This window comes from Sorghum bicolor, chromosome 1 (genome assembly GCF_000003195.3).
Source record: "Sorghum bicolor cultivar BTx623 chromosome 1, Sorghum_bicolor_NCBIv3, whole genome shotgun sequence".
Taxonomy (NCBI): Eukaryota; Viridiplantae; Streptophyta; class Magnoliopsida; order Poales; family Poaceae; genus Sorghum; species Sorghum bicolor.
Genome location: NC_012870.2, coordinates 79,086,157 through 79,112,004, shown reverse-complemented (window position 1 = coordinate 79,112,004; position 25,848 = coordinate 79,086,157). Strand labels below are relative to the sequence as shown.

The following is a 25,848-nucleotide window of genomic DNA, read 5'->3' as shown; positions in this document are numbered from 1 at the left end:
TGGGTGGGAGGAGTTTCGCGGAACGGAATAAAGGCAACGGCGATGTGCGTCCGCAAAGTGCATGCATGCATTGGACCTGGTCCAGTCGTACGTCCGGGCACCGCCGGCCTCGGCGACCTGCCCATGCGGCGGTGGGATGCTGGGACAGCCCGACAGGACAACCGACGAGGGAAGATCCTGCGATCTCCGACCGACGAGGTGCAATGGACGACGACGGGCGGCGGTCCCCGTCGGCAACAATGCTGCACTAACCTCAGCGACTACGACAGACAATGCGGCAGCAAAGTTTTAAGGCATTGTTTAGTTTCAAAAAAATTTCAGATTTTCCATCACATCAAATCTTGCGACATACACATGTAGCATTAAATATATATGAAAACAAAACTAATTGCATAGTTGTCTGTCGCGAGATGAATCTTTTGAGCTTAGTTAGTCTATAATTAAATGTTATTTATCAAATAAAAACGAAAGTGCTATAATACTCAAAAACATAAAATTTTGGGAACTAAACAAGTACTAAATCGTGGGCTAATACACAGCGGTGGCGTCTTCCATGAGCCATGGCCTTATTTAATTCACTCCAAAATCCAAAGAGTTTTCAAGATTTCCTGTTACATCGAATCTTGCGGCACATGCATAAAGTATTAAATATAGACGAAAATAAAAACGAATCACACAGTTTGACTGAACATCGCGAGACGAATCTTTTGACCCTAGTTAGTCTATGGTTGGACAATATTTACCACAAACAAACAAAAGTGCTACAATAGCGAAATCCAAATTTTTTTCACATCTAAACAAAGCCCATGAAAAACTATACAGAACTATATTTTATTTCGAAAATTTATAAATATTGTAAAAAGTTAATTAACTATGCAAAAAGTTGTAAACAGATAATTATTTTAATATGAACATAAATAAGTACTTAAATTCTTGCACATAGCTTCGGGAGAACATATCTCTAGATTCATTACTTACACTGATTAAACCGATCAACATATAGACAATTAATTACATATTATTTATGATATTTTGCTGACGTGGTAACATATTTATTTGAAAAAAGTAGAAAAAATAAGAGCATGTACAACCCACAGACAGCAATCCGTCTCTAAGTGCTTCGAATATAACTACAGACCATACAACCCTTAGACGAAGGTTTGTCTTTAAGTTGTTTAATACTTTGTATATAGGTAGGATTGACTATAAAATTATTTTATATACCACTGTGTGACTATTTGATAGAAACTGTATCACGAACTGATTAGTTCAACCATAGAAAAAAAAAATGGTAGGCTCACATCAGTCATGTTCTTGAACTTGTCACTCTGGAACTTTGCACAGTGTGGGCATAAGCTACAGGAAAGCACATTCCATATGGGCATTGTGTTGAACAGGTTGTGAACACCTACCTCTATTCTCTTGGTAGCACTTGCCTATGCCAAGCCGTGCTCGTGCACCCAGGCCACATGCCATCAGGCCCTTCCTAAAGCTGAGCCACAAAATCTCCATAGACACCACGAGCACACGCTGCTCACCGAAGCCTACAGGATGCTACGGGAGGCAAAAGAATCGAGAGGCCACATCAACCAACCCGTCATGGCACCGCCCTTTGCTGTTTTGCCCAAAGCTCTTGCTTACCATGACCACCGGTGGAAGAAGCCGTCCTTCGGTGCCGGGTCTTTCTCCTTCACACAAAAGTCCGCTGTCCTGCATCTAGATGAGAGAGGAGCTTCATCCCCATGAAACTCATGTGGCTCAGTTACCTAGTTTATAATCTTTATAACTGTGTCATAAAACTATGCGTTGAGACTGACCTTATGTGAGCCTACCCTGCCTTGGCTGGCACATGTAACAAAGGACCTTGTCTAGCTGCACGAGCCAATTCGGCTCTCTCATGTTGGCAATAAAAAAGTTGTTTGCATAAGTCCTAAGGTACTCAGATAAAACATCCAAACAAGCAAGCTTGCTCTATATTCTCGTCTAGTAACATTGTTCGAGATAATAAATAACTTTAGACTCTATGATAGAGTCTGTATTGTATTGTGAGTGCCTTAAAGCATGCTACGACTCCCATTTATATTTATTCAGCATTTAATACAATATTATACGAAGAGAATTAGGCCTTGTTTAGTTCCGAAAAAAATTCAGATGTCGCTACTGTAGCACTTTCGTTTTTATTTGACAAATATTGTCCAATCATGAACTAACTAGGATCAAAAGATTCGTCTCGCGATTTACAGACAAACCGTGTAATTAGTTTTTGTTTTCGTCTATATTTAATGCTTCATGTATGTGTCGTAAGATTCGATGTGATGGAGAATCTTGAAAACTTTTTAGATTTCGGGCGAACTAAACAAGGCCTTAGATGGAGAGTGAGGACTGTTGTGCGCTGGTGGTGTGCGAGAGAATTAGATGGAGAGTGAAGAGAGAGAGAGAAAAAAAAGTATTATGAATATTTTAACTTTTTAACGATCAGAAGAAGCTGTTTTGACTGAATGTTGTTCTAGCCTTTAGAGCTGAAGCTAAAAAACTGTCAAAGGATTGTCAACATTCAGCAGCGAACATGATGCATGTTTCATGGACTGTGGATGACTGTTGAGTGCTGACGACTGACCTCAGAATACAGAACACACATTTGGATATACATGCATGCGTGGCGAGCTAGCACATCTATCCTTAGGCCTTGTTTAGTTCGCAAAAAATTTTGTTTTCAGCTACTGTAGCATTTCGTTTTTATTTGACAAACATTGTCCAATCACGGAGTAACTAGGCTGAAAAGATTCATCTCACAAATTACACAGTTAAACTGTGCTGTTAGTTTTTATTTTCGTCTATATTTAATACTTCATGCATGCGATTAAAGATTCGATGTGATGGGGAATCTTGAAAATTTTTGCGAACTAAACCAGGCCTTAATTAGTAGTATTTCTCTGACAGTGAGCACGTAAAGGAGAGCTCGTTTGGCTGCAGTAGCGTTAGGATATACATATACATAATACATATCGATGCGTATAGCTTCATTCCACGTCTGCATGAGTCGGCAGTCGGCACCGGCTCTTACTAGTCGATCGCAAGTCGGCATTTCCGCGTGGAATTCTTCGTCTTGGTGCCATCGTGGTCCATATGCCAAGACCTTACTACTCCGAGACACGTCAAAAAGACTGGCGATCTTGATGGCCACACTTTGCTGTGTCTAACATAGCTCGCGCTTGCGGGCGACTGAACTCGGCTGCCTGCCAATCTTTGACTGCTTGCTTTCAGCCTACCCAATCTATGCTGCACACACATATACTCCCAAGTTACTCGTCTTCTTTCAATAAGATAGTTTTTATTTCGACAGTAGGTCATGATCGAGAAATACGTCCGCATAATTATTAAGATGCATACAGGCTGTAATTTTACAAAAAGAAATATATAAAAAAGGCAAATATCATGCCACGGCGATCAATAAAACACAACAGAGCCTCCAGCCAGTGGCAGATCTAGAATTTTAATTGTGGGGTACGAACGAAAACGATATAATTCATCAATATGGACATAATATAATTAGATCACTAAACGGTGATAAAATAGTTGTGAATGTAAAGTGTTAAGGTTGTTATATGAGCTTAGCAAACTAGCAATTATATACAACAATGTATTATATATGTATATATTATTAAAGGGTATATATACTAGATGTTTTTTTAAAAAAATTGGGGGGACAGCTGTCCCCCCATGCTACTACTCTGGATCCGCCCCTGCCTCCAGCTGCATCCACCACCAATGACATACGTTTGGAAAGACAACGCTGAATTAGACAAATGTCTTCAGCAAATGTTTTCAAATTCTACAAAATGTCTTCAGCAAAAGCGACACTACTACAACAACCGCCAAGTAAATCAAATTAAGATCAGACCCGGAGTTGATGAACCGGTACATGGAGAGCTCCACTCCACTAGATCCTAATCCCCATTTGTAGCCACATTCAGCCGCCCCCACTTGCCGAGTCAAGACTTTGAATCACTATACACTCCATTCTTGACAAACAACCACTACCATAGAATTGGAGATTACTGACGGTGCCAATGACACCTTTCGGATTTTCAACTAAATGTGAAGATAAGAAGCTAGCACTACCGAGCTCTCAACCATGATGTAAATTTCAAAAAACAAAAAAAAAAAAAACAAACCATAGGACACCTCCGTCATTGCTCCTCAATTCCCCTCATACACCTCAACGCCTCGCCTCCATGCCACACGCTGGCTGTCTTCCCCACGTACCACGCATGTCTACCATCTCCACTATCGTTGGCTGCCCTCGTAGATCAAAGCTATAAAAATAAGATAAAGAAGAGCCCTCGTAGATCGAAGCTATAAAATTAAGACAAAAAAGTTTACTTAAAACGACGACATCATAGCTCAATGAGAGAGAGAGGCGATCTGGCCCGTGTGGCTCGATGCCCCATGCACAATCGCCTGCACCTTGGTAAGCATGAGCAAATATGTGACATCATAGATTGTTGAGAGAGAGAGAGAGAGTGATGCAATTGACAATGTATGCACCTTTTTAGCCATTACACCATCAGTGACTCGGTCATGAAAAAAACAAATAGACACCTCCCCTCACCCCTAAAAAAATCCAAAATGCATGACTACCGTAGGTCACAAACTCTTGAGACACTAACTTCTTAAAACATCATCATCATAGATATGTTGACAGGGTTAGGGCCGCTTTGGCATACATACCAAAAGGGCTTAGCTTCTCTGGCAAGTTCACTATAGTGCTATTGTTGAGATGTTGTAGATTGAAGTCGTTGGCGAAACAGTTTATAGCAAAATGAACTAAAAAGTTGGTGAAGTATAGTTTTGAGTGGCTTATGCGCGCTATAGTACTTAGCTACGATGCATCAAGAGTAGCGAAGTCAAAGCTGGACAAATCCCTACCATAAAGGTCCTCATACTCTCTTGCGAAAGCTAGCCCACCGAATTGCTCATTGCGCTAGAACAAGCTTGGTCACAATCATGTGAGCCATTACCACGCCAAATAAGCATTTGGTATCAGATTCTTTTGTGCAAACTATCTCTCACGGTCTGCTAGCTAGTAGTCGAATTTAAAACACTTCGAGTCTACTCAGGCTATGTTTGGCATGGCTCTCAAGGGCGGCTTCTCCTCTCATTCACGGTAACATTACTGTTTGTCACTGTAGCAAGGAGCCATTTCGCTTCCTGAGGTGAAAAATTAACTAGAAAGAGGAGGAGCCACGATTTAGAGCTTCACCCGCTCCTTGCTACAGTGTTACTATGTTATACAAAGAAAGAGCCGAAGGTGCAAGGAGCTGTGCCAAACAACTCCTAAATATCGACATATATAGTTGTTGCCAGCCAGCTAGGCAATAGGCATGCATCCAGTCGTCATGGTGGAGTACAAGCGGAATTGGGAAAGCAACTACAAACTTTATTAGAAACACTGCTGCTTCGACTTCGAGATCGAATGAATAGCTTCCAGTTTTCGTTACCGGTCTGCATTTCAACTCCCTCTCTATTGTTAGCGATGCTAGGCCATAAGTTAACAACGTACCTAGTGTCATTATAATTTATCCCATATACGGCACAAGAAAAGATCAACTTTGTTATTGTTAGGCTAAATAATATAGGCAACAGACGTCTTCTGATAGGCATGTCTATTTATTTATACACGAATGATGATGACGAAACCTCTAGAGCTCAGATGTGATGCTCTTCGTCTTCCTCTGTTGGACTCTCCGCGCAAGTTATCAAAGCAAAATCATGCCGGTACGTATGATTGATTGCTACTAGCAAAAATAATGCTCCCTCCGAATTTAAAAAAAAAACATAACTCTAATTTTTAACCAGATTATAAAACTAATACCACTTTATATTTTTGAATAGGTTTACTGTCAAAATCATATTTTAAGATTAATCTAAAGATCAACTAGTATCATAAATATTAGTATTTTTTTCATATACATATATTTGATCAAATTTCAACGCGTTTATTGGGGATCCAGATTCTCCAAGAAAAGTATCAGATGGTGGATCAAATTCAGTTTTTGAAAACAGTTTGGCTAACTAACTGAATTCCTGAAATTAGAACGAGAATAAAGAGAAACCAAGTTTTAGATGTTTCTCCGAACTGTTAAAAACGACAAGTGGTTTCAAGTATTTCTCTCTACAACATCTCTCTCTTGGTAAGGTTTGATGATAATTCGGAGAATCTGAAACGAAACCTTAGAATGCGAGAATTGCAACGGAAGAGTACATAACTTGAGATCTGAGCTCTCGTTGGGATTATCTCGCGCGCGTCACCAAAATCCGTACGCAACGAGTGAGGTAGAGCGCTGGTGTGCGCTGACGTGGCCCAATACGAATATGCTACTTTGCGTGTTAAGGATACTCCACAAAGTCCAATGAACTTAAAGAAAGTGATAAGTTTGCAAAAGACGCGTTGACGTCACACGTTGTTTAGCTTTAGGGTCGTGATCATCATGAACAAGCCTTACAGGAGAGATGATGACAGGAAGTTAAACATATCTTGTGCTTACATTATACTGTACTGTATATGAGCCAAATCAGGGAGCCATTCTTTTATTTTATTTTTTGTCAATATTTAAGATCTGTAGCAAAGAGCGTGCGTGCACGTACGTCATGTTGGATTTTAATTTAGTTGGACCAATTTTTATTCAATTTAAAAGTAAATAAATTCTAGAGCATATTAAATGTTATGGGAGTAAAGTCCATCACCAGTCACTAAACTTATTTGGGTGTGTCATCACGGTGCCTAAACTCGTAAAACAATCGGTTAGGTACCTAAACTTGTTCGGCTGTGTCATCCTACTCCCTAAACTTAGAAATCTCACATATAGGTCCTTAAACTTGTTCAGTTGTGTCATCCCGGTTCTTAAACTTGTTTTTAAGTCTCATCTGGATCAAAACAGGATGAATCTAAAAACTCTATATAAAAAAAATAACTCATAACTTTTTTATATGAGCTCAAATGACGACAAACTTTTATCAAAATTGTAGTCAGCAATGCGATCTACAGTTTTGTAGTTGAAAAATTTTTAAATTGAAATCTTTTGAGGTCCCAAATATTTTTTGAAAGTTATTAGATCTAGAAATTTAAAATTTAAAATTAAATTTTGTGACACTAAACGACTTTAAATAAAAAACTTTTCATCTCTAAAGTTGTAGATTGCATTGAGGGCTACAACTTTGATACAAAGTTTGTCTTCATTCAAGTTTATATAAAAAAATTATGAATTATTTTTTGATATAGTGTTCTTAGAACGTTTTTTTTTGACCCATATGAGATTCAAATCAAGTTTAGAGACCGGGATGACTCAACAAAACAAATTTGAGGACTAAACGGGCAATTTCTAAATTTAGGGTCTGGGATGACACAGCTGAATAAGTTTAGGAAACGAGATGGCATAGATGAACAAGTTTGAGGACCTAAACGATCGATTTGCGAGTTTAGGGACCGGGATTTGAGCCATGTGTGAGATTTTGATTAAAAGTTGACTCAATTACATTCCGTGTGTACTCGTTGTGAAGTTAAGAGTGATGAAAGGCATGTTATATGCGCAAGCCAAGCCATGGGCATGACGTGCACAAGCTCGACGTGGCCTAGGCCGCCACGACATAACGCGGTGCAGTGGTAATTCGTGTGAGAGTAAAAACAATAAGGCCGTTACTGTCCCTTACTCAAAATAACACGACGTTATTTCGTGGTTACTCCTCTTCGTGATTACTCTTCCTGCTAATGTCACTAGTGTCCATGAGTATTTCCTTTCTTCATCCGTCCATATTGCTATAAAAGAGGGCTCCTCATCTCTCTCTCTCTCTCTCTCTCTCTCTCTCTCTCTCTCTCTCTCTCTCTCTCTCTCTCTCTCTCTCTCTCTGTGGCAGACAACATTGGACACCCCCTAGCAAACCTCAGTTTCAAGAAATAGCAAATTGCAAAGCACGAATCCCTATTATGTACATGCATATATGCAACTGGCCAACTGGGCCAGCACTATGTATCATTTTAGGACCTGTTTGGCACAACTTTTTGCTCTGATTCCTTTGTACAGTGCATGAAAAAGCCAGGGAACAACTACTATTTCATTTTGAGAAGAGATAGAAAATGAACCTTTGCTATGGTGTTTGAAGGAGAGAGCTGGAACAGGTTGGAGCTCCGGCAAACAAGGAATTGTTGCTATGTAACATGCATATTGTTTTATGCTATAATTGGTGGGATTAAGACATAACGTTAGATGGATGCACCACGAGGTTTAGTTTAATATACATTTATCATTTTTAAAATATGATTTTAAATCATGATTAATGTACTTTCGACTTGATAGTTCCATTTAATTCAATAAAAGCAAAGCAAAGCAAAGAATCTTACCAAGAAATTCACTTGAAACTTGAATGGTAGGAGTGCCCACATAGTACTATTGTTTCAACAACAGCTCATTACCTACAAAGAAAACAGTGGGCCTTTCTCTTTCGGCCCAAGAAAGATTACGAGCCCTGTATTAGGCCGAGAAAAAGATTATAAGCCCATCACCTACTACAAAGGAAAAGAGGCCGTGACCCGTGAGAGCGACTACACGTCTACACCGACCTGATGCATGCAAAAGTATATGCACCAGAAGCTTCGCTTCAGCAAGTATGCAAGGAATTTGAGGCGCCGTACGTGGACCCGCACCAGAGAGGACTCGAGAAGCCTCCTCGCTTCCTGGACCGGCTGGCCGGTCGACACGTCGAGCCTCGCAAAGGCCGAAGCGTCGCGCAATCGACACGTATACCCTAAACCCCAGTCCCCACCCTCTTCTTCTCCAGAAGAAGCTCTGCTCACCAATGCATGCCTGCGAGTTTCAGATCGAACAGAACACCAGCATTCATCAGCAGGAGAATATACTTGAGATTTGGTTGGATCCACATCCACAGGAGATTTCGACATTCAGCAGCTACAGGGGACAAGGGTAAGTGTTCTCTGACGGATGTTTTGGCGCATGTGCCTTTGCGACGATACACAGGTTTGTAAACACACGACGCGACTGATTCTTAACATACTGCACGGCTTAGGCTTGGCTTTGCTTTGCTTTGCTTTGCTTGCATCTCCAGTTCTCCGCACCAGAGATCTAAGATTATTCTCAGCTAGCTTGCATTGGTTGGGCCTCTGCATGCACTGCTGGCTAGCCTGACCTGCTGACCGCTACTGCAGCCTTGTCTTTGTTTGAGCGGTAGTCTCTGCCGGGCAAACCTATGTACAGCTCCGTCTCCACGTCCACCCCGTCGTCCTTCGGCTCCGGGTGATCGTCCTCTACGGTCATGACTGCCGGCACTGGAGGCGGCGGAGGAGCCATCAGCATTGGCGGCTGCTTCTTGCACTGCAGACATGACTTCGATTAGTATATACCACATGCTCGCATCATGATCTTGCGGAAATTGTATGCTAGCGAATTGGGAGAAATCCATGACTGTATGCACATAAGATATCACGGAAGGTCGAGGTAAGCAGTATAATCAAGCCCTGTCGTTGGGTTGTTGGCATGCCGCATGCGGCAGCGTCTTCCCATGGCTGTGAAATGTTTTGCCACCATTACCTTTTCACGTAAATCTTCGTTGCTCTTGCGCAGATTCATCTCCTGTTTGATGTTGATGCAGCAAATAAAACAAAGCACAAGTCAGGAACCACTCCCAACTGTGCATTCTGATGTTTTTGTGTCGCTGTAGGACAAGAAGCTGGCAAGAACTGACTTACCTTCTCCTTCAGCTTATTGACCTGCTCCTCCAGCAGCAGAGTCTGCCATGTAAAGATCAAATGTAAAGCTGTAAGCTGCTCATGCTCATATGTATGCAGCTTCAATTCATTTGTTAAAACATTATAAACTGTATAAAACGACTAGAGGAAAATAACTAACCTTTCTCCCCCTGATGCAATGCAGGCTCTTTTCAAGTTTGACTTCCAAACTGTGCAGTTCTTCAATGGAGCATTCTTCCAACCTCTCACCCAAAAGTTTCCTGCATCTCAACGAAAATTAGTTCGTGGGTTGCTACATAGGGATATCAGTATTTGATAGCATCGGTATTTGATAGCTAAATAATTACCTTTTGTAAGCATCAAGTGCTTCAAGTTTCTTTGCCAGGCCTTCCGCATCAGCTTTTACTTGCTGCAATATAAGTCCGGACCAGACAATCTTAGTATCACTACTACATCAAAACTACCACATGATATATCACCTATATTGTGATGAAATTCTTAGTGGATGTGGGGGGGGGGGGGGGGGGGGGGTGGTACTGCGGTCATGCCAACAGAACCAGCATATGCACTTCCTTCTAGGTCACAACTCACATTAAAAAACTTACAGAATACACTCAGCATATTTTTAAAGTTTTGAAATGAATGAAGATTCTCAAAAAATATTCAGCTGTTGCACTTTTGTTTATTCAAGGTCTAATCATATCGACATCGCATGTTCTTTTAAAATATTCAGCTGTACATTAGTTGTACCCTGCCAAAGCTTCACTCCAGTATAGTTTTATGCTTCAGGTTTCAGTAGAAGCATCATCAGCTGGGAAATAATGGACATCCAACAAAAGTATATCAAACCATTGGAAGTAGAGGTTCATTGATGCTAGTTAGCTTAAGGATGATCCACAGAATAGACAAAATCTCTTGATCGACATTCAAGAATTGAAATTAGACACCATAAGAAGCCTAACAAGACATATAGCCATGTCACCTCAATATCCTGCTGTACTGTCTTGTTGCTGGCATTATCCTTTGTGTATGTTCTATAACGTTCAATTGTTTTCTGCACACTGAAAAGGGAGAAAAACAAAGTTACTAAAAATCTAAAATTATGTAAGAATTTAGGTATTGGTTAATTTATTGTGAAACTCACAAATTCTTAGGTATATCTTTGCATATTCAAATACTTGGATTTATCTCATTCTAAAACATGGATCACAAAATGCATCAGATAGCTTGGATGCAATAAATTCAAGTTAGAATTCATGAAGTTTCACATCCTTTTTTTCCATGTTTCGATCACATAGCTAGTATTATAAACAAAGATTATCCATTAAAATGCATGATGTGTTTTCTGCAGTTTGTACCAGAGCTCTTTACATCTAGATAACTCTTAGTAAGCATAAAGTTTACTAGACAAGTATGGTCTTATATAGACATGGATACTAAACAATTTAGTAGCAATAGTAAAAAAAACTTCTCAGTCATCAACGTTTCATTTAAGAGTGAAGGTTACAGATTTACTCAATCTGTGGCACTATTTTATCAGCTCTCCGCATCCAATTGTGTGGGTAACATACAATCCGATTTCTTATAAAGCTGCAGACCAAGTGGTATATTATAGGGTTTGTTGGTTCATAACTCAAGAAGGGGCAAGGTGGAACTCAACAACCAAGCCCAATTTCCTATTGCACTGGTTTGATATTGTGCACAATCTCAGTCTCTCTGACACATAAAGTACTAAAAATCACTGAAATACTGCAGCCTAAGTTACAAGGACAGTTTGGAGTGATGTGATTATAAAAGAAGTAGCAAAGGAAAGTCACTGAAAATTTCAAGAATAAGTATTTGAAAGTTGACCAGAAGCAGATTGGTATTAAAATTATCATATACAAACTTCAGCGATATGATAGATATTATGTCCCAACAAATAGTATTTGAAATTTGGCCAGAGCTTGTGTCCACAGTTGCTAATCAAGACTAGGATACACAACCCAGGTTGGCCAACCAAACAAGAAAATAATGTCTATGAAAATTTTGATCTTTTCAGAACATTGGAAAGTAAATGTGCACTCACACATGATAGGATTTGTATTCATGACTATAGGTTATGTATCATAAAACTTTATTACACATGATATTACCATTTTATATCGGCACATATTGTGCATTGCCTTGTATATTAATTGGCCCTGTTATGTTTGAACTTGGTTTCTACAATTTTATTCATTAACAAGTCCAACCAAAATGGTGCTTTGACCTCTTAGAACAAAAAGGGGATAACCATAAAAATGGATATATCTCTTGAAATATTATTGCTTACGACATTATGATTTTATATTGAAGCATATTTTGCATCGTAATTAGTGACTAGAAATTATTTACTTTAGAGGTGTGGTGCAGGCCATGAAATTTATTTCAGTTGAGTGGGATCATCACCACATCAAACTGTATGTCCCCACACAAAAGAGAAGCACAATAGTTATGTAGCAAAACTCATAAACTTCAAAAAAGGTTGGTCACAATGCATTTTATCCTATTATCTTCAGCAATTTAGGAAGTGAGACCTTTTAATATGAAGAAATGGTTATCTTTGCTTCTAAAATAAAAATGAAACCAGCATGGGAAAACGTGTTTCAATTCAAGCATTGCTGATTTAAGGACACACTGGTCACTACAAAAGGGGGGGGGAATAGTTATTCACAACCATTTTCAAATCTTATGAATTAACATAACTTAACTTGTAAGGTGCTCCCAATCTATATATATATGTAGTAATGAAACGTCTTCAAATACTTTGTACCATAGAGTATGACATCACTAATTGCCCCACAAAACTCGAGTAGTGAAATAACTTCGGTTTGGTAGTGAAGGCAAAGGATTATGGTTAAAGTTCTTTTATGTTTAAGATAAGAAGCAACACAGAGCAAACCACCAATTTAAATTTACATTATCCATGTGAGGTACTTCTTTTACCATTGAATGCATAAATGCCAAAGGGAACACCAACATAAAAAGATAAGAGTGGTAGTAGCTCATTTTATATCATAAACGTGTACACCATGTGGTAAAGAGACCACTCGCACATCTTGGAACCATAGTTGGGAGGCGATCCTTGAGGAGTCATTGAGATGATGTGTGTGCCCATTTGCATGTTGTTAGATAATAATTTAAACTCTTTTGCATACATTGTACCAAAATATAGACCTGTACTTGAGCCACCAAGTATATTGATTCATGGTTCAATGTATAGTATAGAGAGACTGGGACCTAAAATAAATTTGTTTCCACATTGTATTAGTATGCAACCATAGCCTAATAGATTGACCAAGCAACTCTAGTCAGTATAATGATTTTGCTTATCTTTAAGTAGTAACCTTAATGCCTTAACTATCATTAAGTTTTGTTGCTTAGCTATACCTACAAGTTGTCTATATGTGCTTGTGCCTCTATAGGACTTTCTCCATAAAAACTCAATATACCTTTAGAAATTACCTATGAAATCATCCTTTTAACCCATTGGTAACCGCTTGATTAATACCTATTCTTCTCAAACATATCTCCACCTTGTATGTCTAATTCCACTAAGGGTTACATGAAGGGAGACATCCCCATTTATGGTTGATGCATCTAAAGGACAACACATGATTGAGGTATCTCTCACCAGTCACCATCAATGAAAAACTTTAGATGCTTTGACATTTCATCCATTGCACTTAGGGTTCTAAATAGCTTGCTATGTCACCGCTATAGCTTTTTCATTGGGGGTATCAATATAATATTGTCAATTGTTTTGTTATTGGTACTAATAACGCTTTAGGTCCACTAAACACCCCTATTCATTTAGCTTAACCTACATGATCCTCCAAACTAGCATCTCCTTTGGATGTCTAGCAGGTCAGCAATCACACACTCACACCTCATGTAGTTAGGTTTAGTTCTGCTAAGTCTAAACCTTTTGACTCTAGAGAATACAACCAACTCTACTTTCTTATGTACTCCCACTCTTCATCAAATAGCACTCCATCAATCATACACTAAGGGGTAATTCTTATGAGTTATGACACTCCTGACCTCATCGATCACTAAGCGTGTGTTTGGTTAGGAGGTTGAAGAATGTTCAGTGAGTTGGACCCATTTTTAGAGCTATTTGGTTGAAGGGCTAGGTGTTGGGTTGAAGCCATAGAGGAATATACTTTCGAGATGTGGGTTCCATCTTAGAAATTGTTTTGACCCAGATGGACATTGTCTCTTCTGTGTTGACGTGTGGGGGCAAGCTTCGGCGCCCAGACACCGCGGTGCAAGACAAGCTCTAGCCCCTAATCCCAGGCTCATGGAGCAGCCTCCTAATGTAAGGCTCCTTCTACTAGAAGAGGAAGAACACATAGGAGTGGGGCCCCCATGATGACCAGCAACTAACAATGTTGAAAAGGCCATCCATTCCAACCCATTCAATCCCTCGCAGCAAACAAGAAATTGGATTGACCATGTCCCTCAATCCAAACAAAAAATGGGTCCAACCCAACTCTAAAACCTATGACATGTCCAATCCATCCAATATCATCCAAAAACAAACACATGCTAACGAAAATAGATCGGGGTTGAAGGCTAACCCTTGATGCAACCCTATTTTATTCAGGATGTCATCCGTCTCACAATGGATTGTTTGATCACTAATCACAACATTGTTGTAAGCTGAGTAACATACATTATCATGACTTTTTTGGTTGGGGGTGATAAGCCCTCATGTAACATGAGGAAATAAAAGAAGGTAAATTTCAATTCATATAGCTAAGTGCCACCACCATCACACACCATCAAGATGCCATCAATATCATCCACGATGCAATAACGCCTACCATTAACCATTCACAGTCTCTTAAGTGCCACTAGCATCACAAGTTGGTTCTCTAACATCAAGATTTTGATGATGTCAATGTAAGTTCAAAGATCACAACACTGATGGTATACTTGCTTTCAATAGACCGCTCACAGTTGATAGGTGCAAATCTAAGCAATAGGTAGCGGATCCCTCACACACTTACACAAGCTCACATTCCTAACTTCTAAGGGTGATGATGATCAATTCGCCTTGGTTTAAATAGGTGTGAGTACTTCTTTCAAAGTTATGGAGTTCCGATTATATAAGATAGAAAAGGCCCATCTTGCTTCCTAAAACCACCAAAACCACATGATACTAGCATGTTAGTGATGTTATACCTCATCTAGTAGTATGTAAAATGATGCTATAAAGGGAGAACGATATACCAACCAAGGAACTCTTCATCAAACTCATCAATATTTGCTTTAGATCATCTTATCACACAAACTCCCTTAGTAAGTTGTTTGTCATTTGACATATTGCCCTGTACTTTACGAGTAGAGTACTTTGAACAATTTCTAGATCTGGGCACTGGGTTGGTTGAAATCTATGATCTATGTCTTCTTATAAGGCACTAAAGATCTATATCAAGCTTATGGTGTCGACAAACTAGAGAAGGTCATGACTTATGAGCATAGGACGTGCTTATGGGCATCATGCTTTGTTGGCCCGTGGAGACCAACTCATGGCATCAAAATCACATTCTTCTACCTTGTATACCCCATCAATTACACAGAAGTAGATGACAAAACGATGACAAATGCCTAAACACTAAAGGAGATGACAAACATTGTCATTGAAAGATGATTTTTTTCCACGCTGAGCTCCACAAAGGTAAAGCTATGCCTACCACTTACTTCGGCAACATCGTTGGTACTAACTTGTCACTTGACAAGAGATCAAGAGGATCACCTACCACTTATTCCAATTCTCATCTAATTATTTCTAGTTTCTATTTAATCCAGACTTCTCTGGTTAGGAGGAGGCCTACACAGAGTCGTCGCCCCCTCTACATGCATGCCCCTTGTAGCGCCTAGGCCCAAGCCATGGCCACCCAAGGCCCCGCTCTAGGCCTCACTCGGGCTAGCCACTGGGGCTGTAGATCAGCCTATGACAACTCAAGTCCTTGCTTTAGTTCTATAGTCCCAAGGCGACCATATGTCCAAGGTACCATTTGATGTTTTCCCAATTCAATGTTTTGTAGCAGCACCAATTAATAGTGAACATTCCATGGTGGTGTTTGACACAAACAGCTTGTGCTTTTTCCTCTTCAATTTGAATGTCTTTTGCTAGGGTTTTGTCCTTGGTATATTACATCACATTGGCTAGTGAGATTTAGCTTTCATCATTGATGTTGGGATACGACACTCATACTTGCACATGGCATGCAACAAGTTATTTGGTTGTTCTTGGGAAAACCTTAAGAGTTTTTCATCACGACTTCATCCTTAGTAAACTCTAAACTTGGTCTAGCTTGGATAACCAATTGTTGTTTATGCAAAAATCACTTGGAGGCATTACTTTATGTTGGCTCAAACTTGAAGACAAGCTAGAGTCTGCAAAATAAGGAGATGATACAACCTTTGTATCAACGGTCCAGGATAACCTATGGGACTGCGAACCTGATATCACAACAACATCCAAGTTACAAGTTGCAATGATTGTCGTTACTCGTTACACCTTGGAAGGGCCTGTGACATACCAAGCTCTAGTTTCCACACACAATCATCTCTTATTTCACTGTCAACTTCACCGTCAATTAACCATGATAAAGAATACTCAAATGCTAAGTTAGGGAGCATCATCAATCTTTGAAGATTATTTACAAAATGACAAGTTTATGTCACTACAACAAATTTGCTAACTAAGATGACATTAAGCTTTTTGTCACTAGTACTCAAATATGTATTCCACTTGCTATGAAGAATAATTATCTAGTAGTTTTTTATAAAGTTAAATTGATAGGTTAAGCACAACTTTGTACATTTCGTATCATATGAGGATTTTCCTAAACTAAGCATAGATTTATCTAATTGCAGATATTACCTTGACCAACCAGTTTCTATCACAAAATAATGTGAAAATCTTGTTCAATATAGGTTGAGGTGGTTTGGCTATGTCCAAAGGAGACCTAAGGCACTAGTGCATTATGGAGTCCTAAGTCAAGATATCAATGTGAGGAGAGGTAGAGGAAGACCTTCTTACATGGGGGAAGCAATGAAAAGAGATTTAAAGGGTTGGAATGTGCCTAGAGATCTTTGCTTAGATAGTACTGTTTGGAAAGAAGCTATCGACGTACATGAACCATGACTAGGGGCTCATGTTGGGTTTCAACTCTAGCCTACCCCAACTTGCTTGGGACTAACAGGCTTTGTTATTATTATTGTTTGTTGTTGTTGTTGTTGTTGTTACTGTTGTCTATTGTAGACATGTCCAATCTAAACTCTATTTCCATCAAAGAAAGATGAAACTACTTGGTGCAAGCTTTAGGGCCTATTCAGCAGATCTCCTCCTTCCAAAGTGATTTTGTCTCTGAAAGTGATTCTCCTGGATTCTACGAGTAAAAAGTGATTTTGTGCGACAAGTGAATAAGTAGTACAACTTTTTTAGCCCTCAACCACTTAGATCATTTTTAGACACCTCTCTCTGTGAAACGATATTTAGAAATCCACTCATATGCGATCATCTTTCACCCTAAGTTACAAATATTGACCATAACAACTTGTATTGCATGTGTTTCTCGTCCCTATTTCTTATGATGTTGTTTGTTTTGTCATTCAAAGGAGAAAAAGCATGCAATATTAATATTGATATTGTCTTATAACATGATATTTTACTCAAGGTTGAAAAATAGGCACCAAAATTGAAGTTTTCCTTCTAAAATAATTAATTTCTATTCTTTATGATACTTTTCTAATCTTAGAATCATAACAAATTAAACAACAACTTAAGTTTCCTTGTGTGGTTCATCTAGTAGCTCCTCCAACACGACACAAAATCCCTACAATGATATGACAATGATGTCCTTGTGGCCACATGTAAGGACATGACAAGCAAAGTCCTTGCGTGCCCAAACAGAAGGACAATACATGGTGCCCCGAACTACAACACAAAACTGCATGTTAATAAAAGTACAACAATGCAAGGAGCATTGCACCAATGAAACGTATAGGAACCAAATTTGTGTTGCTAGTCTAAATTCATGTGGTCGCATGTAGCGAGATTTTGGGGCCACTTACCAACAGTGGCGAATCTAGGATTTCAGTATAGGGTATGCCATCCAAAAAATTTCATATACAATTTGCTAAATTTATTTTAGCAATTCGTTAAAATTAACAATGTGATTTGGTATATATGCACTAAGTAACATGATAAAACTTAAATTCATGGTTTAAACTAAACCATCCATAATTGAAATATGACCATAGAAGAGAACCAGAAACTTAGTTGCTATTTTCTGACTATTTTATTTGATGCTTTTGAAGGGATATAAATGTCTTAGATTATACTATCTTCGTAACTTGCCGTGTGGGCTACCACATGGGCCTTTCGTCGTGGCGTGATGACCAGAATTCTACATAAGTTTTTTTTTCTTTTTACACTTTACAATACAGATGCTTATACTGTTATACGTATGTGTATATATATATAACACTCTAGTTGTCGGTGCTGCAGGGTATGCCAGTGCATACCTGGCATACCCTGTGGCTACGCCACTGCTTACCAATGGACTCATCGTCTTTGATATCCAAAAGGAAAAAAACACTTGTAAACATGATTAAGACCCTTAACATAGTGCTCATCGCTAGGACCAGGCGGTGGCGCTCGCCAATCTTTATATAGGGTCATGTGGTGAGCAATGCAATTGGCACAGGGACACATCAAAGAGAAACATGATGTCTTCATATGGCCATCAATGGTGTGCCTAACATATGTATAGGCAGGTAAAGGTGCATCAAAATTGGATCATGTGATGGTGGGAGGAAAATTCAGGTTGTGTGTCATCGATGAGAAGTTGGTGGGCAACATAGAAAAGTTTATGCATGCCATAGTCGTTGACGCTTGTTGAGGCTATTCAAATGACCAAGCCAAACTCATGGTGAATCCAACAATTGAGGATCCCAAAGTTGCACGTCAGGGCTCTCCTCGTGAGTGATGCGACATATGTGAAGAGAGCCAAGAACCTTCCTTGGTGATATATGATCTATTCAACAAGTAGGCCACAAGCTCCCCCAAGGGGTTTGTGCACGTAGAAACATCGCCTTGGTGGGTGTCATCGTGGCACTTAACATGCATGTAGAACTATGCCGCTCCATGTAGATGATGTGCAACGAGAGGCTTGTCTCTCACCATGCGTTGTCACGAAAATAGAGCACATCAATTAAAGGTAAAAAGAGATTGTTGTGGCTTGCGAAAGTTGGGAACTCAAGATTGTGAAAGTGTATGAGCCCCCATTGACCCCTCCTAGCATTGTTGCAAAAGCACCCCATCTTGACTAGTTGGGGCTAGCTTGCACTAGCCATGCTTGAGGCGATAAAGAGCAATGTTGAGGGTGTGTTGATGCTGAATTGTTGATCAAGGCTCTTAAACCAGATCTCCAACGTTGATATGTGGTCTAGCTATGCCAAGGTCGCACGCACCAAGCCCATGGTATCATTCTGTTGTTCGTCACATGATCCCCTTGTGCTATGTTGCTTAGTTGAGAATGTTACACAACCTCAATTTTCCTCAAGTCCATCGCCTCAACCTTATTTTGATCTTGGTTCTACTAGAACCCCATGTGCTATATTGCTTTGTAGGGAATCATAGTTGGTAAGCTTTTCATGAATGCTGACATGCACCTAAACTATTGTGACTGCGCTTAATGATTGTGGCCATGCCCTCTATGGGGAAATGATCTAATGATGCATAAATCTCTCGAAAAGTACACCAAGGGTCAAACATTCACAATCAAGGTTCTAAATAGAGAGATAACGTAGTAGCCTCCTTCTAAAGCTACAAAAAACTATACAAGAATTAGCATAACCTATTTCATTTAGCGGTTTTATAGAAAACATGAAAATTATTAATGAATCGTGTAGGAAAACATATTGTTAATTAAATTTCATCAACATAATACTCAAATACATGTATGAGGCTCTAGGGAACATGTCTCAAGGTCCATGCACTTGTACCATTCACTAAAACAGTCGTCACAGCTATAATCAGTATTCAAAAATCAAGCAATTCAATACTCCCTCTGATTTCCTAAAGAATGTCGTTTTAATGTTGTCTTAAGTCAAACATTTGACTATAAATAAATTCTTTTAGGTTGAGTTTGAAAAATGAAAGTGATGTAAGTAGATTCATCTTGAAATATAGTTTCATAAAAGTATATTTTGACTATATTTTATAAATATTTTATAGCAAAAAGTAATGTCAAAGTTGTTTTTTAAGACCGTGTCGCTTTAGAAAGCGACATTCTTTAGAACTGAAGGGAGTAATTTATTGCATCATTTATTAAATAAATAACACAATGAAGAGACATATATATATAGCTATCTAGAGTGAGCAATATATATTTGCCTCGGTAAATATTAGTGGTGCAAAAAATATGTCACAGCTAAGCCAGTTAGTGGTGTTTAGTGGAGCTACAACGTCATTAGTGGTAATAGCAAAACACAATTGGCAACATCATATACATAGACCCTACGAAAAAGTTATAGCGGTCTATTTAGAATTATGTTCACAAATGATCGTCATCGGTTAAATCGACCAAAGAAAAGATACGTGAAAATGTGTACCCCTTTTTCCTCAAGATCAACAGCATGAAAAGCACAATGTAGACAAGTAACTCATTCACAAGTCACAACTACCCTAGCCAAGGAGTCCAAATGTGTTATGCTCAGAGCACACCATTTAGTCCAAAGCACTTGATAAGTGGTCCTAACAAAAAAATAAAGAGGCCTAACCAAGTCATGGTCTACCAACAAAAATCCATTACAAATGGCAATTTGGCTAGAGTTAGCTCCCAGTGTGTCAGGGAGGACTTACACCTAAAACAACTAATTAGCCCTCAAGATGTGAAATTCTGTTGTAACTCCGAACAATTATCAATAGAACACTATGCAGAGAACAAAGTTGTCCTCATAAATCATGATCTCAAAGGGCCCAACATAGTTTTCTAAAAGGAGTATGATCCCCATAATAGTTTTCAATGTGCGAAGGCATCTACTTACTCTTGCGTAATTGCATCCCTAGTTTTTTCTGTTACAACATGAATGTAGCGACTTATCTAAAGCTATTACTTACTTTCTAAAAAGTTATAATTTAACAGTTTAATCTAGAGCAAATCTCTTCACACCTAAAGACTCTAACGTCATCATCTATCTAGCAATGCAAAATATTGATCTTTGCACACGTGTCTACATCTCATACGCATCAACATCTAATCAGAGCGCGTCCATGTCCTACCCAGTTTCGATATGAAGAAAGAATCCATGTATCCACGTCTGATGCAAGTCCTTAGAGCTCACGCATCCGCGTCTGATTACTAAGGTTTGGTTCAAAAATTATGATCCGATTCAACACACAGGCATTTATCTAGTATTATATAAGTAACAAAGTTATCAAGTACCAAATAAAAAAGTATAATGGTTAAGATGGTAGTAACTATTTTAATCTAAGTTGGCACCATATTCCCAACAAAAAAACTATTTGTAAGTAGTATGGCAGGATCAAATAATTGAATGTATGAAACTATCTAGCTTTACCAAATGCATGCATTCTTAAATCTAAAAAAATACATCTGCGTTGTTATATTTCTAAACACTTTACTAGGAAAATACAATATAATTAATTAAGAATTGAGATATTGGTTATATAGATATTACGTATTCTTAATGACAATGTTTCTCTAGTATTTGCATTAAGGTTACTGGCATTTACATCGATTTCCATGCAACACATTAGCATATACATATTCCTAAATAGTTTTTCGTTATTGTTGGATTAAATTTTGGTGTTTCTAGATTCCAAACCAATACACAACAACAACCGAGTAAACTACTACATGCAAGTTGTCCCCTCAAATATCGTGGCTAACCTTCGTATTCATGTGGTTTTTAGCCGCATCATTTTTAGGTCCTATTGAGACATGCGGGTTTTTGTTGAATAAATGTCCAAGCTAAAATTTTACAAATGAAACAAGATATGGAAGTTTTAAACGTAGTGACTAAGATTGGTTGAATAGGATCAAACATCACATAAATTGGAATCATGATCAAGCAAAGTTGATGCATCGAACAATCCACTATTATGACATATGTGGTAGTCCTCATGGGCCTCGTGATTACACTAGTGACTTATCAAAATAATTAACATGTCAATGTATTTGTATGTCATATGAGGAGACAAAGTGGACTATACAATGATATTATCACATGGCAAGAAGAAATTATATATTCATCCTATTTTTAATATTGACTTGATAATTAGGATTATGTTATTGCCATATTTTAAATAGACAGACAAATGTCTAACTAAAAATAGGTAAGTTAGGCTCCATTAGATCTAAGCAAGGCCAATTTAAAAAACACAATCAATTTTAATATTGTTGACACCACTTATTATGTAGAGATCCTTCTTAGCTAAGCTAGCTATGAGTTGGGCAAAATTGCTATAAGAGAGTACTTATGAAAAGACCAAATTCAAAGAATTTGTTTTTGATACACAAGAATAAATAAATAAATAAAGTAAATTATGAAACTATGCTTTTGAAACAAGGTCTTTGAAGGATCTTATTTTCTTATGTTAGAAATCAACAATAGTTCAAATATTTTCTCCGTTTGGATGGTAATCTTGTGCCTAGGTAAGGAAAACAGTTAGTCTCTGAATTTTCCCCATTGTCACTACATTTTTCTGTATTCGACATTATACCCATTGCAATGGTTATCTAATCATATCAAGTAATTAATCCCATCTAAAAGAAATGAATTGGTCCTTAGGTACCACCTTAATAAAAAGTTGAGCACTATGAAAGGAAGTTAGATCGATTTGGCTATGGTAGCATGGGGCAATTTTCTTGGTAATAATTATAATATGGTAAAAGTATAATTATTTTCATTTGCCTAGTTAGCAGCCCCATCCCCCTCATATTCGTCAACCCTATTGGGCGTCCAATATATATTTCCTGTACCATGGTCTATGCATATAATTTATATTACTAGTAGATCCAGCACATAAACCACATCTATTTAGACATCACAAGGCAGGTAAGATGGGTGGATGAAACTCCAACTAGCAGTAAACAAGATAGCACCACTACCATAAATCTGACAAAGGCCACAATGTGGTTTGAGTACAAAATTCCTTTTTGTGTTAACTATGTGGGGAAAAACACAACAACCTATATTACTTGTAGATCCAGCACATAAACTACGTCTATGAAGCCATCACAAGGCAGGCAAAGATGGATGAGAACCAAATCTAATGAAATGTGGATGAAACTACAGCCAGCAGTAAACAAGAGAGCACCACTGGCCATCAACCTGACGAAGGCTAGCTACAATGTGGTTTGAGTACAAAATTATTTTTTTGGGTTAACTATGTGGCAAAAAAAACAGCAGGCTGTACTACTAACAGATCCAGCACATAAACCAAATCCATGAAGCCATCACAAGGCAGGCAAGAAACGGGGGTGAGGCCCAAATCTAACGAAGCGTGGATTAAACTACAGCCAGCAGAAAACTTGACGAAGGCCGCAGTGTGGTTTGAGGGAGAAATCCCATTTTTGTGTTAAGTATATGGCAAGAGAGCCAAAAACAAAACAATATATGTACAGTGGAAGGCATAGTACACAATATCGCATGCGTTGGTTTTGTGTCTGAACAGCAGAAGAACTCAAGAAGTGCCAGCCGTACTACAAAGAAGACCGATGGCACTGGAAACGGACCTCCAGATCGCTCCATGGTTTAATTAAAACGGGTTTAACTGACCCAAAGAAAGAGGAAATCATCCCTGTAGAGATTTATTATTAGTTGAAAAATATTTGCTCAGGTCGCAGTGCATTTAGTGCGACCACTGCTAGTCAATCGTAGCCTGGTTGATCTATTGCGCCGTACGTGAACATTTTTTTGCCTGTTATGAGGCCGAATTTTCCTATTGGCTAGACGGCTACACTAGTTTTATCGGAGAAATGAACTCCCTACATGTACTAACTGTCCTTTCCGCCTGAAACCACGGTAAAGTTGATGCAAAACCATTGCGAGAGGAGCAGAAAGGAATTCAAACGCACCCCACGGCGAGACAAGATCTTCGGGGCACAAAATCTTCAAACCGGCCAATGGATAGCACAAGGAGAGGGAAGAGGAGAGAGGAGTGGGGTGGTATCTGCACAGTCACAGATGTTCGTTCCCCACGGGTCCAAAGAAAACTCAAAAGACGGGACACGGGAGAGGCCATGCGGTTGCTACAGGAGTTTGCGCAGGGAGCGCGCAAGAATCCATCAGATTTTTGCAGGCTTTCGGTCCCAGGGAAAACAGTAAAGTAACGAGTCCCACATCGGCCATTTACCAATCACCGAACCCGCAGACACGGAAGACAATGGATTGCCCCCAAACCGAAAAAGGATAGCTAAAGAAAGACCAGCGGATTGTCGGAGGGAAGACGGATGGGTACCTGCCGCTGGCGAATTCGAAGAGCTTGCCGCGCGGAGAGAAGACGACGAGCGCGACCTCGGCGTCGCAGAGGACGGAGAGCTCGAACGCCTTCTTGAGCAGGCCGTTGCGGCGCTTGGAGAAGGTGACCTGGCGGCTGGTCGCGTTCTCTATCCGCTTCATCTGCGTCTTGCCCCGCACCATCCTGGGCGAGAGCTCAGCTCCAATCGAATCGCAGCCGGGAGCGGCCGGAACCCAGCTCCTCCTCCCTCTCCCTCTTCCCCGGATCGGCTGGCGGCGGCTCCTGCGGCTGGGAAGAGACGCGACGAGGCGGAGGGGTTTGTTATCCGAATTGGGGCGGCGGTGGAGGCAAAAGTGGAAAACGGGGCGGGGATCTGGGGAAGGGAAAGGGGGCACTCACCAAAAATGGCAAGGGAGGGCGGTGGTGGGAGAGAGAAGAAGGGAAGAGGGGGAAGGGGCGCGGTGCGGGGGGGCGCGTAGGGTTTGGCCGTAGCCAGCCAGCCGCGCGCGCTGCTGCCTGTGTGCTGTGCGTGCGTGCCTGCCTTGCCCGCGCGCGCGCGCTCTCTCTCTCTCTCCTCGCCTCCTCGGCTTTCCTTTTCCGTCCCTGCCGGTGTTGCCGTGAGCGCCGTGTGGTGGTGGGGCGGGCGGCGCAGCGAGAGCGAGCGCAACGAGGCGGAACGGAAGGAGGGAGCGCGGGTTCGGTTCGGTGGGTGCCGTTTCCGGTTTTGGCCTTATTTAGTTCACCCAAAAACCAAAATCTTTTCAAAATTCCCGTCACATCGAATCTTACGTCACATGCATGAAGTATTAAATATAGACAAAAATAAAAACTAATTACACAGTTTATCTGTAAATCATGAGATGAATCTTTTAAGCCTAGTTACTCTATAATTAGATAATATTTATCAAATAAAAACGAAAGTGCTACCATTCCGAAAACTTTTCAGTTTTTCGGAACTAAACAAGGCCTTTGTGTGTGCGCTGCTGCTGGACGGAGACGAAAGGGTATCACCACCACCTAATAAAGAATGCGGGGAAGGGGGAGGAAAGCCAAGCCCGGAATTTCCCATCCGAGGAAAATTATCGCGCCAGCCATTGGCCGGGTGCGCACTGTCTGCCTCTTTTCGGGAAGGGACCGCGTCATTAAAGCCCCACGCCTGCCTGCGCCTGCTGATCCTGATCGTTGAGGGATCCGGTCTTTTGCGGGTAACCGCCGCGAGACCTCGCTATTTGCACGCCCGGTCCGGCCTGGCTTCCCCAAGACGGCACACCGGAACCGACGGGAGGACGAGGACGACGACGACTTGACCGACCCATGGCCCGGTATTGTAGCTGTGAAGGAGAGGTGTGGAATAGACTATTGGCATTTACTTCCCTTAAATTATACAAAAATTTTCAAGATTTTCTATCATATCAAATTTTAGGACACATATTATTTAAGTCTAGTTTTTTCAAAAAATTTCAAGATTTTCTAGCATTAAATATAAATAAAAAACAACTAATTACATAGTTTATTTGTAATTTTTAAGACGAATTTTTTAAGTCTAGTTTTTTCATGA

At 39.8% G+C, this 25,848-nt stretch overlaps 1 protein-coding gene and 1 long non-coding RNA gene across 3 annotated transcripts; one reads left to right on the top strand and one right to left on the bottom strand.

Moving 5' to 3' along the window:
* Window positions 8,891–10,206, top strand: LOC110431977. Its single transcript, XR_002449437.1, has 3 exons — window positions 8,891–8,978; window positions 9,733–9,830; window positions 9,945–10,206. It is a non-coding gene; the product is annotated as an uncharacterized LOC110431977 (long non-coding RNA).
* LOC8077968 (MADS-box transcription factor 50) lies at window positions 8,894–24,896 on the bottom strand. 2 transcript variants are annotated; one of them, XM_021451830.1, is made up of 8 exons: window positions 24,690–24,895; window positions 24,291–24,578; window positions 10,743–10,821; window positions 10,108–10,169; window positions 9,921–10,020; window positions 9,761–9,802; window positions 9,603–9,644; window positions 8,894–9,386 (listed from the first exon to the last, which is right to left on the bottom strand). In XM_021451830.1, exons 2-8 carry the CDS (start codon window positions 24,470–24,472, stop codon window positions 9,192–9,194), a joined length of 702 nt encoding a protein of 233 aa, XP_021307505.1. In that variant the 5' UTR covers window positions 24,473–24,578; window positions 24,690–24,895; the 3' UTR covers window positions 8,894–9,191. The 2 variants fall into 2 exon arrangements, with proteins under 2 accessions (XP_021307505.1, XP_002465961.1); XM_002465916.2 differs by having other exon boundaries at window positions 24,291–24,896.

Coding starts and splice junctions, on each gene's coding strand:
- LOC8077968 (XM_002465916.2), bottom strand. CDS start 24,472: ATGGTGCGGGGCAAGACGCAGATGAAGCGGATAGAGAACGCGACCAGC. Junction 10,822..24,290: donor TTCGAATTCGCCAGCGGCAG/GTACCCATCCGT, acceptor CTCCCTTTTCAG/TGTGCAGAAAACAATTGAAC. Junction 10,170..10,742: donor CAGTACAGCAGGATATTGAG/GTGACATGGCTA, acceptor CTTATATTGCAG/CAAGTAAAAGCTGATGCGGA.